General features: G+C 29.7%; 4 protein-coding genes across 4 annotated transcripts in view; 1 reads left to right on the top strand and 3 right to left on the bottom strand.

Annotated features, from left to right (window-relative positions):
* Positions 1–431, top strand: part of LOC125829551 (uncharacterized) — a 123,427-nt gene extending 122,996 nt beyond the window's left edge. Inside the window, exon 6 of the mRNA XM_049508768.1 lies at positions 422–431. The gene's annotated coding sequence lies outside the window, so the exon portion shown is untranslated. The remainder of the gene's footprint in view (positions 1–421) is intronic.
* On the bottom strand, positions 99–1,851 carry LOC125829516 (dormancy-associated protein homolog 4). Its single transcript, XM_049508740.1, has 3 exons — positions 1,291–1,851; positions 647–725; positions 99–506 (listed from the first exon to the last, which is right to left on the bottom strand). Exons 1-3 carry the CDS (start codon positions 1,607–1,609, stop codon positions 479–481), a joined length of 426 nt encoding a protein of 141 aa, XP_049364697.1. The 5' UTR covers positions 1,610–1,851; the 3' UTR covers positions 99–478.
* Positions 1,852–4,875: 3,024 nt separating this feature from the next.
* On the bottom strand, positions 4,876–7,281 carry LOC125828477 (ethylene-responsive transcription factor RAP2-12-like). The gene is made up of 2 exons (XM_049507773.1): positions 6,931–7,281; positions 4,876–5,902 (listed from the first exon to the last, which is right to left on the bottom strand). Exons 1-2 carry the CDS (start codon positions 7,157–7,159, stop codon positions 5,016–5,018), a joined length of 1,116 nt encoding a protein of 371 aa, XP_049363730.1. The 5' UTR covers positions 7,160–7,281; the 3' UTR covers positions 4,876–5,015.
* An 11,143-nt stretch (positions 7,282–18,424) lies between these two features.
* Positions 18,425–19,243, bottom strand: LOC125831526 (uncharacterized). The gene has a single exon (XM_049510699.1). The coding sequence runs from the start codon at positions 19,241–19,243 to the stop codon at positions 18,425–18,427; it is 819 nt and encodes a 272-aa protein (XP_049366656.1).
* Between the last annotated feature and the right edge of the window lie 115 nt (positions 19,244–19,358).

The following is a 19,358-nucleotide window of genomic DNA, read 5'->3' as shown; positions in this document are numbered from 1 at the left end:
ATGTTAGTTATCATTGAATAACTTGCTCAAATTTGTCCATCAAACCATTCATAAGAACTACACTCCATGTTATATACACAACAAAAAATAGAAGAAGATAATTACACCAATATATTAACTAACTTAGAGCTTCATTCAAGTATTTATTGAAAGAGCATTATTAAGGTGGAGTACATCAAACTCACAACCATATTATAAAAACAAAAAATTAAAAAAGCATCACTCCAAACAGATGGAGGAAGCAGTTTATAAGAAAAAAATTAGTTAAAATCTCCTACTTGTAGTTTCTCTCTCCCTGATATTATTAACATAATCATCATCTATTTGATGCAAGAGATTCCTTCACTACTCTGGAACCTTCTTATTATTATTTTGGTATATACACTAATTAATATGTACATATTAGTAATAATTATACACCATTGCAGCAGTCATTTCTTCACACAAAAATAGCTTGTTTGTTTTTCTGTTTCCCTGGTCAACGATCCCAAGCACTCAGCACAATCCTGCAAATATAAAGAGTCAATTACTAAGTTACGCAAAAAAAAAAAATGCGCGGATTGAATTGACTTTGGACGGATTAAATGACTGAGTTAATAAATAAATAGATTATTAATCCGCACAAGCGAACGATTAAAAAAATTACCAATCATAGTTGGCAGAAGAAGGTTCCATATTCGCTTTTCCCTTTAGTTGCTTCCTGTAATTCCTCCGTGGTGTACTTGCTATACAAAAATCCAAACGTCAAAAAAAAGAATTAAATTATCAAACATCTAACACCTCAGATTTTATTTTATTAAAAAAAGTATCATATTTGCTTCTATAATTAGTATACAAAATATTTTAATGTTAACCTCAACTATAATTTAGAGTCATTCATATATATACTTATCGTTAACAAATTGTCTCCTATTATAGATTTCAAGCATAAATTGAGTAAATTTTATGTCTAAATCCTTTGAGAAATATTCAAAGAATTAGGATCAAGGAACAAATATAAGAACGATATATATATTAATTTGATTTTAGCTGATATTTAAATTTTAAATATGAACAAGTAAATATTTTTGTATAAAATTAAATAAGTATATGCCTTTTAAATGATAGCTTAGGTGAGATACACTCAATTAATCTATATATGTTCACGTAAAATAGTGTGTCTATTTGTTCAACTTATGCACGTTCAAAGTTAAAGACCTTTTTAAGTTAAAAGACATGTTTATGATATTTCGGAGGTAAAAAAATAATAAGAGGGAAGAAAGTAGAATTAATTGTGGAAAGAGGACTAACGTGCAAATGGGGAATTTGGAGCGCTAGAAAACGCCGGAGAAGATGGACGAGATCCAGAATCCGGCGTAGAATTGCCAGAACGGCCACAAGTTGAGTTGCTACGGAGTATCGTAATGCTCCGGGAAACCGGCATCAGATCGTCGCTAGCGCCACCGCCACCGCCACCGCCGTGATGGTGAAGGCCGAGCTTGGTGGGAGACGGCGGAGCACTGCAGGTAGAGCGTCCGGCGAACGAATTGTACTTGCGGAGTTTTCCTAAACCCGATTCCGGTGCCGGGCCGGCAAGTGTGTCGTCCCATAGCTTGTGAAGAAAACCCATTATCAATCAATTAATGAAAAAAACACAAATGATTTGAATAAAAAAAAAAACAAAACTCTTAATTAGCAACTTAATTTTTTTTCTTTTTCTTTTCCTAATTTTTTATTTTTTTAATTTGTAACAACCGTAATTGAGGTGATGCTAAACGTCTGAATATATTGTAAGGCGGGGGACACCACCAGAATGCGACTGTTACAAGTTTACAAAGAGAGAGGTAATTTATTAGACAAATTAAAAATTAGTAGATGAAATTAATTTAATTAATCTCATATTATGGTGTTATTAGGCTTTTTATAGAAGATTTTGATGGCTGGGGATATCCGGCTAATATGGCTCTCTTTCATTGATACTATTAGTGGTGCATTGTTTAATTTATTTGGGATCTCACATTTTAGTCTAACTCGCAACGAATTTAGAATGCGAGAGGGATTTATCTGAATTCCTCATTCGTTAAAAAATATAATGTGAGGTATTAAATTTTTATATTCAAAATTATGTAATTTATGAGGGAAAAAAAACACCTCACATGGATAGTGTCAAGCCCGAAATTGCAGGAGAATTAGTTCAAGGTAACGCGAGATATTTTTATCTTTTTGTTAGAATCACCTCATTAGATAAGATTGAAACTCTCGTCTAACGGTTGATGAGGGGGTGGAGTAGGTAATACTCCTTGCGTTTTATTTTAATCGCCGAACAGAAGTATTTAAAGTATTTCTAAATTTAGTGTGAATTATTGATTTTATTTTTAAATTATTATTAATATTAAAACACTTATTTACTTGATTAATTAAACTTAAATATATTTTCATCTCGTAAATATGAGTGAAATACACTTCTAAATTCTCGCTAAGTTTAAGGTGTTTTCCATACTTCTCTCAGTTTTTTATTCAGAGTCACATGTTCTTACAAGAGTTTGAGATCACTTGTTACATTATGTGGCAGATTAGGGTAAATTTAGAAGTGTTTTCAAATTTTTCTCTCAATCTTTTTATTAAGAGTCTCATATTTTTACAAGAGTTTGAAATCATTTATTATGTCATCTAGTAAATTTAAATGTATCTAAGTTTAATTAATCAAGCAAAAAACAATTTTTAAAACGATCAATAATTCAAAAATAAAACTAACCGTCTATACCAAATTTAACTTGTTTTCAATACTTGATGAATTGGATTGTTAATTCAATGGCAAGGAAGGACCCTGAAGAACTTTGGTCCAATTACATGTGGGGTTGATTCCTGCTGGGCGGATTTATTTTTCTGTTGATCAACAGAACACTTCGCGGATAATCAAGACTTCTCTTGGAAATTTTTATAATCGATCGAATGTTCGAACTTATATTAAAACTCTAATTAAATTTAAATTAGAGCATTGCAGACTCCATTTAAGAATAATATTATCAACAGAAATTTTTTCAATATCCAAAATTCAAACTCAACACCACATCTAGATAGATTACTTTCCTAACTTTTCTCATTATGAAAAAGTCGGAAAAGAAAATATCGGTGTTTGATTGTGCATATTTTTATAAGATATCTTTTTAAAATTTACACATAAATAAATCATAAGTATCTCCATAACTATAAAATAATTTCATTAAGAATACATAAGAAATTAAAATTAAATTATTTTAAATTAAAATATTATATTATACTTCCTACCGTCCCATTTTATGTGAGGTAGTTTGACTCGACACAGAGTTTAAGAAAGAAGAGAAGACTTTTAAAACTTGTGGTCCAAAATGAATGATAGAAATTTGTGTGGCTGTAAACCATTTCATTAAGGATAAAATAGACATTTCATAATTTGAAAAGTTACATAATATAGAAATGTGTCATTTTTTTTAAACTGACTAAAAAGAAAAATAAATCACATAAATTAGGACAAATGGAGTATTATTTACTGAGACAAATTAAAAAATGAAAATTATATGTCGACATACTCCGTATGGTAAGATAAGAATGGAAGTAATATTCATTCCTCCATGACAACAAATAAGACACCTTTTTTGTTACCAATTAAAAAAAAACATACCTTTTCTCAGTCTAATCCACCAAATGAATAAAGTAACCAGTGATGCACTAGCGGATGCGACTGTTCTTTTCTTAATTAGAGATCTTAAATTTAAAATTTTGGGTATGAAACAATCTTTAGTAGGGACTTTGGAGTGTTTCCGCTAAATAGGATCCTAAGTCACGCGAATTTAAAATAATCGAGCTCTAATACAAATATCAAACGCGAAATTAAATAAAAAAAAATTAATAATCTGAACCTTCCACTTGGGGCACATCTCCAAACAAATTGGACCCCACTATCACCACTAGCCACAAGCCGCTTTTCCCCCTTTCCAATTATACCCCTATGGATAAATTGTCTCATTTACCCTCACATATTATCATTATCATATGAGATAAGATCAAATATTAATTACTATTATTTTTAATATATACATATATAGCTGGAGTTAAATCTCTTATTTCTTCGTGTTTACTTATTTATATTTGATTCCTCAAAAATTTCTAGCTCCGCCTCTAACTCAACAAGAGAGAGAACTTTTATTTGTAATGAATTCTAGATGATCCCATTTTAAATTAGTCGAGAGTAACAAGTTTCAAATGCTAAATAATTAATAAGATAAATTAAAATAAGTCGGGTCTTTCCTGGAGTTGGCACAACTCTTTATGATCTCAAAGGGAAGTACGTATTCCACTTAATAATACATCTTTCGTCTCAATTTATATAATAAAGTAATTTCGATTAAACACCGAATTTAAAAAGAAAAGATAAGACATGTAAAATTTATAACTATAAATAATTTTATTAAGAATAAAAAAGAAAAATTAAAAATGAAAGTATATCATGCAGAGAATTTAATAAATCATTTTTGGTATGTGCCACAGATTCTGGAAAATTGACATTATTGATCAATAATGCACAAAAGCTTGTGACAGGCTAGCCTCTATCTAATTAAATGACTCTTTCTGATAAGCATTAGCACAAGATTTTTAACAGAATGATCGATCACGCAACTTACAATTGTAAATTAAACAATACTACAATTTAGTTAATCATCACGTATCAGTAAAATGCTAAATTCAAAATCTCTCATTCATCAAGTTAGGTTAGTTTTACCTTCGCCAACGCAGCATATGCTTTGTGACTGTAAGCCATCGACTAATGAAAGCAAGGATACATACATACATACATTTATCAAACGAGTAAAATTTTGAATAAAGACTAATGAAAGCAAGGATACATACATACATACATTTATCAAACGAGTAAAATTTTGAATAAATTAATACAATACATATTAGTCTTAGTTTGGAGATAACGTAAACGCAAACGCAAACTTCACTCAAATGAAGCGTTATTTACAAAACTTAGCAAGGGAAGACGTTTATGCAGCTTAGTAGGCGCCTCCCATTAAAGAAGGTACATCATCGAAGAACCAGAGGTCCATGGCGTTTCCACCATCCTGAATTGCACTTGTATTGAGGAAGGCATCAACTGATGCATCCCCATTTCCCTCAAGATATGGGATCTGCAAGAACTTCATCTGGGATTCAAAAGCCGATAGCTCTTCAGATAGCGTGTTCACAGTGTTACCGTCATCTGTCAATGAAGTGCTGGAACAGGACTTCAGTTTTTTCTCTGGTCTGGCATCTTCATCAAAATGAGTCTCATTGGTTTCGAGAACTTCTGACAGAACAGATGAGATCTCTGGAGTCCTTGCACACGGTTCACCCCAACCGAAATCAGAGCAGTCAAAAGTGTTACTTCCTTCATCAGAGCTGAAGTAAACATTTGTACCAGCTGAAGGGGAAACTGAGCCCAGTCCCATATCTCCAGCAGTAAAACACACGTTCTCATAGCCATACTGCTTTGTTGCTGGTTTCTCTTCGAAAAAGCTGAACGATTCATCAGATCCACCATCCAGGTTATTAATATAAGTCATGTCGGGCTGAACTGTGTTCAGGGTTTCCTCACGAAGTGCCTCCTGGGGATTTTGCTTAACAACACGTCTAGAAACAGACACTGGAGCTTCATCAGGAAAGTTCACCTTAGCTTTCTTGCCTCTGATCCTTCGCGCCTCAACATCATAAGCTCTGGCTGCTTCTTCAGCAGAATTGAAAGTTCCAAGCCAGACTCGAATCCCTTTCCTTGGATCACGTATTTCAGCTGCCCACTTACCCCAAGGACGCTGTCTGATCCCCCGGTACTGATTCTTCCTCTTTCTCTTGGAGGATCTGTCAGCATCACAGTTTGAATCAACAGATCTCACAGATTTGGAGCCTTTAGAAATAAAATGAATTAACCATCTCAGTCAGTCATAATAGCACCAAAATTCGGAACAATCAATCAGATAGAATGACAAATCAGATACCACGAAAGTGAGAAACATAGAGCACTCATGCAAGGCAGGTTCTCTCATCTCACTAGTACTAGAGATTACTTATCTTTCAAAACACATGCAATAATATGTTCTCTGCTGTTATTTACACCAAATTACTTCTATTTTTGCTGTCAACATCATGTAGCAAATCCTCTGGAGATAGAAAGTTTATCATCTAGAGAATCAGAGTTCATCATCTAGAAAATCTGCTATATAAATGACCACTTTACAGTCAAATTGAGTCCTAATTAGGAATCTATGATCCAAAAAACTAGATCTCTCGCAATCTTGGGTTTATCATATCAAACAGAATTATAAAAAGCTGACCAAATTCTTTCATCTGGCGCTAACAAACCCTCTGATAAGATGAGAACCGAGGCTACAGGAAACTTTAAGGAGGCCCAAAAATCTAACTTTGTTTGAACACCAACCACAATCCACAATTGCATAAATTACTTAGGATCATCTGTTATCTTAAATGTTCCTTCCTCCATTAATTAGGAAGAAAAATAGCATCTTTCTCCCCTTTTTACAATTCGTAAACATACTATACCCAAAAGTAATCTTTTTTTCTCCTCTTAAATGTATATTCACATACTAAAAAGGGGAAAAATCAATCGAAACCGCAATTTTAAACCCCAAATCACCTAAATCAGTATATTCAACACCAAAATACTCAAACTAAATTAAGCTCTACAAATGAACCACGCAACACTAACCAACTCAGGCGTGTTAGGTAAGACCCAAAATCTTTCCTAATTTCATTGAATCAAATCATTTCGAGGTGATTTTTAAAGCATAAAACGTATTTAAACACGCAAATAAAACAACCAGTTTCAGAAAATCATGGTAACATTTTCAAAAGCTAAAAGGAATTCCTACCTACTAGAAGCTGAAAAAAAAAAACAGATGAGAGAAGAGAAAGTACCAAAGGCCTTGACATCCTCATCATCATCAGAGTAATCCTTGAAGTGCTGAAAGTCAGCTTCAAATTTATCTTCAAGGTCAACAAACTTAGACCTCAAGGGCTTTGAGTGGTAATTACTAGGGTTTTTCTTCTTGTTCAGATCGGATGTACCCCATAGAAAATCGGCGGTTAGCCGGCGAGAAATCCGGCTAGGAGGTACCAAATCGGAGATAATTGCACCACCACACATAGCTTTTGCTTTCTTCTCAAAACTGTAAAAAAAAAAAAATTGCAGAGAAATTTTTAATGGAGAAAAAGTTCAATTTGAAGAGAGAATGTACTTTAGTTTTAGAAAGTTTATAAGGAATCAAGTATTTTATATAGAGAAAAAAAGTGGTCCGAGAACTCGGCAGGAACGAGGCGGAGTAAGTTACGTTTCTACCCCTAACGAAGGTGCTCAATTACGTCTTTTTTTTATTTAAAACCAAAATACGTATCGATGTCAAAATTAATACGCTATGACATGACTTGTCTCCTAATTTATTTAAGATCACGAGATTAAGGAAGTATTTCCTTGTAAAATTGGGAACCCTAATTTTAAGTTTATAATTTGAAATTAATGTCTTCTTATCAAATCTCAAGTTATGAAAAAATAGAGTTTCAAATTTCAAATTGTTTTTTGTTTTAAAACTAATTTGATCTAAAATCTATATTCTGAGAATTTTATAGTTTATAAAAGGGATAAGGGTCTGAAAAATATTCCAACTTTGGTCGGATTTGTTGTTGCGATACTAAACTTTCATAAGGACCTATTACCTCCCTAAACTATTTAATACCGTATTTTTTACCCCCTGAACTATTTAATAGTGTATTTTAAAGGTATATATGTGCCCATGTGGACACATTACTATTTATAATTTTGCATTATTTTTTATGTCCACGTGGGCAAATATATATGTTTAAAATACTGTATTAAATAGTCTAGGGAGGTAATAGGTCCTCATGAAAGTTTAGTATCGCAACAGCAAATCTGACCAAAGTTGGGATATTTTTCAGACCCTTATCCCTTTATAAAACTAGACTTGTTAATTTAAGTTTTGTAAAAAAGATAACTCGGGAACGATGTGAATAAATTATTTGTAACATGTGAAAACATTGTATTAAAAAATAACTAGTTGTTATTGTTGTTTTTAAGATTTGTAAAACTATGTGGATATGAAATCTTGTAATGCATGTAATTACAAATATGTCTTTATAAAATAGTTCTTATGATTTTTTGTTACCTTGTTTACAAATTATGATGGCTCAAATTTTGTAATAGCATGTAACTACAAATATGTATTTATAAAATAGTTCTTATGATTTTTTGTTACCTTGTTTACAAATTATGATGGCTCATTTGATAAGAGTTGAAAAAGTTTTGATAAATTTTGCATTTAGTGCTTTAGTCCATATTGATTCATTCAAACTCAATTTAATTACTTGTTTACTACTAAAATTAAAATTAAATTTATCTTTGATTATAAAATTGTATCTTTATTATTTTTTAAATAGAAAAATAGGGATTATTTTTTTTAAAAAAAAAGGATAGTGACTAAATTAACTACTTCTGCATTATTTTATTTATCATCTCTGGTTTCCCACAATTAATTTTGTTAAGAAAAATTAAAAAGACAATTTACACATTTTAAAACTATTTTCTCTTTGAAAAAAGTCCCACGATACATCAAATCAGGCGGTGATCAATGAATAAAATAATAATTTAATTTATTATTTTTTAAATATACTAATAAAATTTGATACTTTGAAAATATCTTGTAAAATGACTATAATAATGAGTAATAAAGTTAAATTATGTAAGATTTATATTTTTATAAATCTGTTATAAAAGTTAATATTTTTATATTTGAAATTAAAATTATGCAAATACTTTTTTTTTTTCTAAAATGAAATTATTTATAGTTTCATAAATATTATGATATAATACTTTTTATGCTTAAATAATATTTTGACACATGTTCAATTTCAAAAATCTAAAAAAAAAAACTTTATTTCTAAAAACCCTATCAAGTCAAAGGGTCAATGGTTTTGTATCCTTTACAAATTTCTTTTTAATTTTATATTTTCTTATAAAATATAATTAAATAAATAAATAAAGTACACATGAAAAAATATTTACATAACAATTTTAAATAGTAAATCAATGCCTATTTCCTCTCAAAGTAGTGATCATATCACTAGTAAACAATTTTATGATATTCCTATGTTTTATACTATTTAACTCAACTTGACTTAACAATTTTTTTAAGAAAACTTTTATTATGTATTTATTTGACTAAATGAACTTCGAGCCCTGGGTATGAGAAAATTTTGCTAGAAGCGCCACTCTCGATTGGGCCCTGCAGAGCGCGATCCAAATTTAGTCGGAGCCTAATGTGGGCTTCGAATACCGGATGGGAAAAAAAAGACTTCATCAATAATATTGTGCAACTTCATAACATAAAAAATAAAAAAAAAGCTCTAATAAACTCTTTTTAATTTATAAAAATTAAAAAATATTTTCGATATAAGAATCAGATAAAATAAAATGAAGCTAGTAATTAAAATATGACTAGTACTCTCCTAGGAGACCTTGATTAGGTAGTGGTGGTATCAACATTTTCACCTAACTTTATGGAAAATATAATAAATAATTTAACAGAAGAGAAAACTCTAGATTTATCAAATAGTAGCTTTTACTGCTCCTAAACACTTGCTAAATATAGAGGTCAAAGCTAATAGTAATAACACATGTTTTTATTGAAAAAAATTTAGACACCAACTTTTTTATATTTGTATAAATTATAAATTATTCTTATTATTTGAATACATCCATAGCGTAAATTGTAAATAAATTTAAATTCATTTTTTGAATTATGCTAATTTTGAAAAATGATTTTTCACAGAATCAAAAAATTATACTAAATAGGTACTTTTTGATTAAAAATAGTTTAGTAAAAAACAACTCTTACTCTGTAGAGATGAGAAACATTTTCAAGAATTGTGTTTAAACTGAACATATACATAATATAAATATGTACTAATTCAAAAAGGAACATAATTAAATAATTTTATTAGATAAAAATATACTATTAATTTATTATAATTATAAAAATATTAAGCATTGGGTAAAGTATTTGCCGTAAATTTGGAAGAAAAATTGGAGCTGACGATAGGACAAAGGGCATAGGGAAAAGGCTATATCCTGAAGATTCAGAAATAAGGTCATTTGCCCATTTGTTCATATTTTGCGCTAGTTTTTTATTTTTATTTTTTAATATATTTTTACATTATAATATTTCATAATTATACTTTTCATTTTTAAAGATTTTTATATCTGCTACATATAAATTTAATTTTTAAGGACAAAAAATATAAAATATTAGAGATAGATAAGAGGAAGATGCTCGGATGGTAAATACCCTTCACTTTCAATCCTAAGGGGTCGTTTGGTTTGAATACAAGTTACGATAGGACTAATTATGATTGGATAAGTTATGATGAGATGAGTTATATTGAAATTATATCTTATTGAGTGTATTGGTATATTATATTTAAAATAATATACATTGCATATATTTTAAGAACAAGTTATTTGTTTACAAAAATACCCTTCACTTTATTTGATGTTTTATATTTTCTTTGCAATCTTTAGTTATTCATTCTTAAAAATAAAACTATTACGCATGCATTTTCATGATGGTATTATATGTATTTTAAAAATAAAACTTTCTTCTATTTATCTTAAAAATAGAACTTCTATCTTAAATTTGTTAAAGTAAAAGGATGGTACCATAATTTAGTCCCAAAATAAATTATTCCAAACTTACCAGCTAAACAACAAAATGAATCGCAACATAATTTAATCTCATAATTATTCTTTTCACGTAACACTCTGTTTGGATCATTATTGTCCATTGTATTGTATTGTATCGTTACCATACCTACAATGTTTGTTTTGATTGTTACTTAAAATGTATTATATTGTATTGTTAAATATCATAGTTACGTAACAATGAAAACCCCCATTTTATGAAACAACCGATTTGGTGTGTTCCCATTGTTACTTAATTTCTTTTTTCAATTATATCATGGCATAATATTTCATAATACTTTTTACCCTTTATCCTATATTATTTAATTCTAGTCAAACATCATACCCTAGAATAATTAAGAATATTTTAGTAAATTTATAAATTACAATACAGTACGATACAATCAAATCAAACAATTTAATATTATTAAACAACAACAAACAATACAGTTTAGCCAAACATTATATCTACCATACAATACAATATAGTATAATACAACACAATATATTATGAAATAATGAATAACAATGATCTAATAGAGTATAGACAACACTTAAGATTGTCTGTTCGAATCACCGAAGAAAACTCTTGTGAAGGGATAAGACGTGGGGACTAATGATGAGTAAGATGCCAACTATTTAGGGAAAGAATCCAAATTAGGCCGTACTAAATTATTACGTTGATTTTACTACTCTGACCTTCCCTTTCACAAGGGTTATTTGCTTTATACATGTCTATTTGTGCACCACTAGTTACAACACGCCACGCTGCTTCCCTATTTGCAGCTTTGTTGCCTTTAACAAACTTAGAAATATTTTTGTATAACCATCCATATCGATATTTATCGTCTCAATTAATTTAAGAGAAAATATTTAAATATATTATTAAATTTTGAGAAAAATTTATTTACGCTATTCGTTGAAAGTTTGATTTATTTATGTTATTTCAGTTAACAAATAATGACATGAATGCGTTTTTTCTCAAATGAAAACTGCATAGATGAATCAAACTTTTAATTGATGACATAAATAATTTTTTGTAAAAATTAGGCAAATCACATAGTATAAGAAGGAAATTACTTCTTATCCCTACTCTTTCATTAATTACCAAAAATCCCTTTTTTAGTGTCTTTCGGATACATAATATAGCAGCGCGGATACTTTAATTAATAAAGGGCGGATACTTAAATTATTAAGTTGTTGGCACGGATACTTTAATTAATAACGGGCGGATGCATAATATAGCAGTGCGGATACTTTAATTAATAACGGACGGATACTTAAACTAATAAAGTATCCAGTTAAGTTGAATTGGGGGAAAATAAGGGATTTTTGTATTTTAGTAAAAGAGTAGGGAAATATTGAGAATAGGTAAAGTAATGTTGTGTACTTAAGTAATTTGTCCTAAATTTGTTCTCAATATTAGATGACATATTTGAGTTTTTTCCAATTAAATTAATGTACGTATAAAAGCATAAGCAATATATATATATATATATATATATTATTCAAATGATTTGAATATGAAATCTCTAACCAACTAGTTAACGATAAAAGAATCTCACTTATTCCATCATCTTCTTTTTTAAGTTTTGCGAGTTGCTTCAAAGAGGGGGTGGGGTTGTCCTTTAATTGGCAACAAAAGTGAACATTAATTACATTTTTTTTATCAAATTTAGAAATCTTTTTGTATAATATGGTTATATCGATATTTATTGTCCTAATTAATTAAAATTTGTGTTCATAAAAAAGTGAAATTTCTCTTTTTATATATATATATATATATATATATATAAATCTTCAGTAGTGGAGCCATATATACTTGAAGGGTGTCGATCGTTACTCCTTCGTCAGAAACTTACATTTTTATAGTTAAATAAGAATATATATATATATATTACATATTGACATTCTCTGGCTTCTACGTAATTTTACATCTTTATATTTTGATAGCCTTTCGGACTCCACCGTAACTGATTCAAAGGATTCAAATATGAAATCTCTAACTAGTTAATAATAGAAGAATCTCAATTATCTCACGATCTTTTTTTTAGCTTTTGCGAGTCGAGTCGAAGAGGGGATGGGGGTGGGGTGGGGGTGTCCTTTAAGTGGCAACAAGAATGGATGAGAAACATGTAGGATAGGGATCCGACATGTAGATAGACAAGGCATATACTGACTGCTCTGATCTCTAGTTAAAGTTTATGTCTATTCATCCAAACCAAAATGTATCTTGTCTGTGAATATGGTATGGGCTAAACGTATTCCAAAATATCACAAATTATTATATTTAATTAATATAAAGGACCTAATTTTGAATATGACAAGTTGTATATATTATATATAGGAGCATTTAATTTTGATATATATGTTTTTTTTTAAATTCTATCGAGATGAGTTACACTTTCTGCTATCATATCGTAATGCACACCAATATACTAATTATAAGAGGAGATATTGGAGCATGATGTAAGAAAAACAAACTATGTTTATTAGTTAGATAGCTAGGTACAATGTATACAAAATAAAGCTGACGTACAATAAATAAGTACATAATTAACGGCTTAAAACTCAAATTTGGCCCTTCATCTTAAGAAAATGACGCGACCATATAGATATAACTGAAATTCAAAATGTAACTATAGTTTAAAAAAATAAATGAAAGTGTAGCTACATTTTGCGTTTTGTAGCAAAAACACCATACACATGCATGCATGTTGATACAATATGCATTGAAACAATTTTTCACACATTTTTAATTGATGTATAAAATGCTATATGTATTGATACAATTAATGTCTGTCATATCTGAATATAATTTTATCGCTAAACAACTGATATCCATATGATAAAACTTTTGGTTGATCTAGAATTTAACTCATAGAAACTTTAGAATTTACCAAACATGTAGTAGGAGTAATTTATATTCTATTTTGACTGGTTATAAGCTTAGTTAGTCAAAGAAATTGACTCATAATAATTTTATAGATGATAGATGCAAAATGACAATACGCCCCATTCTCTATCAATATGTTCAAATTGTAATTACAATTAATATTTTAATTACACATATACTGCATCTTTCAGTATGCTGAAGGGCAATAATGATATATATATAAAAAATTTTAAAAAGCTCACAAAAGTCATATTCGGTGAAGATAAGAAATGTAATCCAACCACTTAATTAGAGTTCTAATTGTTCAACGCATCTAATGACTTATTAATCATTCCACATGGTTGTTATCTTTTTTAATTCTTTAAAGATATTATTTTAGGTAGATGCACCTGTTTTGACTAGCACTTGTCATTTTATTACACGTAACCATATATGTGAGTGTTTTATAAGGCACAAACACTATAATAAAAACAATTTTTAGATTTTATCATCAACATTAGTTAATTGTCACTAGGGTTGTTCATGGTTATGGTTAAAAAACCAAATCGAACAGCAATTCGAACCAAATCGATTAAAAAATCGATATTTGGTTAGGTTTGGTTTTAAATTTTGAAAACTGATATTATTTGGTTTGATTTTGATTTTACTAAAAAAAATCGCAAAAATAACCATACCGAACCGATAAATTAGATATATAAATTTTATAATTATTTATATATTATTCATAAATAAAATATAATATTTTGTTAATTTTAACTAACTTAAGTCTTTAACTTTACAACTTTCTCAAACCTAACACTTTAGCCCAACTATAACAATCCTAAGTCCAACTCCATCAAAATCCATTTTAGTCTTTACCTACCCTACTTCACATAAAATAGTCAAACTTTCTCTTAATTGAAACACTTTGTTCGTGTAATTATAACTCTAGTATTGCTTAATTGCTTAATTGAATCAACAATAACTTTTATGTGGATTGTTCATGTGCTAGGAGTTTGTGTCTATTGACGTAAGTCCTCAAAAAATTTACTGTTACTTTCAAACCGAATGAACCAGAAAAACTAAACCATATCGAACCAAACCGACAATAACAAAACTGACGGTTATTTTTTTGATTTGTTTTGATCTTAGAAATTTAAAAAAACCGACTAGATTGGTTTGGTTTTGGTTTTAATCATTAACCGATCCAAACCGAACCAGGAACACCCCTAATTGTCACTAAAGATCATTTTTTGATGTAGTGTAACAATATGAATTGTGCTGAGAGAGATGATTGAGGTTTCGCCATTCTTGATCAAATATCTCGAATTTAAATTTTTGAGTATTAAAGTAAACTTATTAAGAACATTACTTCCAAAATTAAATTCTGTAATGTATGAATATAAATTCAATTGGTGCATAATACAAATATCAAACTCCGAACGAGGAAAATAGAAGAAGGAAGAGACTAGAGAGAGTATTTAGAAGTCTAAGTTTGTTCTTTGGAGGAGTCATCAGCAACAGCAAGAAAGGGGCATTTGGCCGCGTATGAGGGCGATAGGTCCAAAATTCCCATCATGTCTTCCAATTAAATGATAATTATGTCATAACAAAGTGCCAAAGAACAAGTTGCATGCTCATGTATTCTTAAACAAAAATTAAAAAATTATGGTGTTGGATCAGTTTACCGTATATTAATTAATTAAGAGATATAAATTAATTTTTATTAATAAAATAAGAGACTTTGTGCATCAAAATTTAATGAATAAAAAAATTATTTAGTATTTTTATTTTTATTTAAATTTAAATTTGAAATATTATTATTCTCAACTCACCCAATCAACCAATAGACCAAGGATGTGATATTAGTAATAGCGGGAAGAATATGAAGACTTTCTCTAGAATATTTTCGATACGAAGAAACAAATGGCTATGTTATGAAAGATAGAAGTGACAGATGAAAATATTTAAACGCTCACAAGTATATTTGATCTTATCGATTATATACATATAACACATAGATTAGCCAGATTTTTTTTGACTTTTTTGCTAAATGAGATTTCTTGAGTGGGATTTTTCCCAAGCTGGCAAGCTTGTACATGATGTCAAGAATATTAAATTATGTAATTCCTTGATAAAATAATACAAAGTGGTTAATTTCGACAAAAAAAGAATAACACCAATGGGTATGTCATTATTAAGAAGCCTCGAGCAACTTCTCCATTGTTTATAATAATTAGTGAGTGTCATTTTATTAATTTAATAATTGTCAAAAAGCTTATCCACTACTACAAAAGAGGAAGGAGAAAGCTACTCGTGGGGATGACACACTCCACTCTTTCCATTTTCAATAATAAAAAAAGAAAAACATTATAAAAACTTTCTTTAATTAGATCTTTCCAATTTTCGTTAAAAGTGTTAGATTTAGGTCATAAAAATATAACTAACATAATTCATTCAAGTCTCTAACAAAAAGAGTAAAAGAAATTCGGACCATAAATGTAATCTAATAAATGTTAAGTAGATATCAATCTTGTTGGTTTGGAAGATAAAGATCCTAGGATAAACTCAAATTAATTGTAGTTAGGATACATAACTCAGAGATTGTGAATGATATATTACTTGATTGGAGAGATGTATCCAAAAGGAATAGGGATGTATTCGAGAGGGGATCAGATTTGGATGTATCCGAGAGGGAAGAGATGTGTCCGAGAGGGGAGGGATGTGTCCGAGAGGAGATAAAGATGTATCCGAGAGGATATGGATGTATCGGAGAGGGAATTTTTGTAAATTTTTTAAATGATAGGAAATTCTAGAGATTATAATAAAATAAGATATGTATTTAAGTTTTTTTTCCTAAGTTTTTAAATATTTTTTAAAAAAAAAAGTGATTTTGAGTTGGGCAGTATGGTCCATTTTGTATGGGTTATAATGTCTGTCAAATTTCTCCTAATAGTATATTGTTATCTTTCATATTATTATATACTATATAGTATTTCCTTATGCTAGCTCTTACGTACCCTCATTTACTAAAACTTGTATACATACATTTGTAAGAACATAAAGAAATAATAACTTATTATTTGACCCTCAATTGGTGGATCACATAACGAACTCAAATCAATTTAAAATAATAGTTGCATCATCATATAATCGGTGGTGGAATTAGGAGTTTTACTAAAGAGGTACAGAATATATGTAAAAATAAATAAACGAAGAAGTAAAAAAAAATTCAATATCTAATATATATACATATATAACAATTATTTTAACCATGTATATCGATAATGTAATTTTTCGTCAAAATGAATTCGGATAAACTCCTTGACTCTATCCAACTCCGAATATAACTTGGAACACATAAATGTAGCAGCTGGCAAAAATGTCCAGGTATTATGCCACAAGTCATTCATAGCTGGAAAATTAGTTCTATATATATGTAGTCAAATTTGTGATTTACATAATTAAAGTCGCACAAACCAAATTAGTACGCAGGCTGTAACATTAATTTCTAATGAGTTCAACTTATATATACCGACAGGCACAAAAAAGTGAAATTCATATTATCAGATTAGTTCTATCTATTATACCATTAATTTTCTTGAAGATATCAACACACAATATTTGTATCCACATACATGTATGTATTGAATGCATCCTATATTTATGTATTTCAAATGAATACAAGTGATATAATTTTATCAACTTATATATATCGAATACAACATGTATATCTGTACCGCACATGAATACAAATGATACAGAGCGAATAAATATAAGTGCTACATTCTTTATCGGCCTCCATGTATGTATCAACATGTATCTAGTATCTCTCCATTCTCTTGCTTAAAAATATCACAAATTATCTCTATAAATCGTAATTAAGTAAATTATAGATACTAATGATAAACATGATTCAAATTAAACTATAATTATTTATGATTTTTTTTTCTTTTTATAAACTAATTTTACCACTCTAATGGCATGCAGGTGTCTAAATGGGCAAGGGTCTGAACAATACGGCCCTTTGGTTTTATTGTGCAGTGATGACCCCAAGTCGATGGCCCACTTATCATGGGCTATACCAACAATATTATTGGACCTTTTGTAGAGCTTAAGGCTACACCAAAAAAAATTGAACCTTTAATAGAGCACAGGCCCATCTTCTAAGGACTCGTCTGATTGAGAACGAGTTATCCTGAGATAACTATTCAAGTATATTCGAAGTTTGTTAAAGTTAAATTTTGAAATGGCTAGCACTCCCCTTCCCTATTTTTGGTCGGGTTTTCCTCTCAATATTAATACCAAACCTAGTCAAACCAAAAGATTTCAACGATGATAGCAGAGGATTTCAACAATAATAGTTGACAAAAAATATTAATACCAAATCTAATCAAATCAAATCATTAGTCAGGTTTTTTTTTACTCGATTTGTAGTTTGGTTCAATTTTTTACCCCTCTACTTTTCGTAATGGCGGAACTAGAATTTTATAATGTAAAGACAAATTAACCAAACAAGTTAATTGATACCCTTGGATAAGTTACCTTAGCCTCCTAAGTTTGAGAACAATAATAACAAGGGAAATTTACATAAACAATATATGCTATTACTTTATTTATGTAAAAATTCCTAATAACAATGGTAATAAAAATGACATTAATACTACATATACGCAAGATTTGAGAAAATATCAAATCTATATTAATAATATAACTCTTGTATCATATATAATAAAATAAAAATCTACAACCAAACTAAAACGATGCCAATAAAATTAATTTTTTTTTTAAGCATTCTTAAAGTGCTTTAACATTGAAAGCAAGTTAGAATATTCATCACCAGCTCCTTTATCATCATCTTTTTTTGCACCAACCAAAGACCTAATTTTCCTCTTCCATTGGTAATTAGTCCTACAATCCATTCCCTTATGCCAATAATCTCTACACATAACACAAAACAATGTCCAACACTTTGGACATGTTCTAATTAAAAATCCCTTATGATCATCAATCAAATAACCTGAACAACCCAAAAATGGACACTCAATAATCTTACACGAATACAAAGCCTTAGCTTCACGAACCGTATCGCGCCATTGATTAATAAATTCAGGTGGGACGGAATTTTCATTGATCAACATGTATTCTTTGCAGTCGGATACTGGGCACTTTACTTGTGTTAGAGTTTCTTTGATATTTTCGCGTGCATAGTTAGCTATGCATTCTTTACAATAGACGTGTTCGCAGTTTGGTCCACACATGGTATCATCGGCGTTTGCTGGTGTTGGTTCGTTGCATATAGTACAGTACACACATGAGGGTCCACCTTTTTCGTAGTTGCAGTTACGAAGGTCGATTCCGTCAGTCTCAACAAAGCTGCAGGAATAGTCAATTCCTTTTTTCTTAACGTCGTTAGGGTTAGGGTTTGACTTTGATTTTGCCAAGTAGAAAAGGACTTGTTGTAACTGTATATCGCTATCATCATCATCATCATCATCACTACTGTTGTTGAAGTCGTGCAATTGCATAGGGCTATCGTCATCACTACCATTGTTGACGTCGTTAAAGCCATCCCAACGGCGGCGGTTGCGGCGAGGAGAAGCCATCTCTCTCTTTTTTGTTGTTTGTAGAAAAGAGAAAACCTAAAACGTTGAAAGTAAAAAGAAAAAAAGCAATTTTTTCGTAAGCTATAGTTTGATGTATTTATAGAGAAAAATTATT

The sequence above is a fragment of the Solanum verrucosum genome, unplaced genomic scaffold (genome assembly GCF_900185275.1).
Source record: "Solanum verrucosum unplaced genomic scaffold, falcon-dt-bn FXZP01000102.1, whole genome shotgun sequence".
Taxonomy (NCBI): Eukaryota; Viridiplantae; Streptophyta; class Magnoliopsida; order Solanales; family Solanaceae; genus Solanum; species Solanum verrucosum.
Note: the sequence above shows the minus strand (reverse complement) of the source record. Positions and strands in the feature narration are given on the sequence as shown.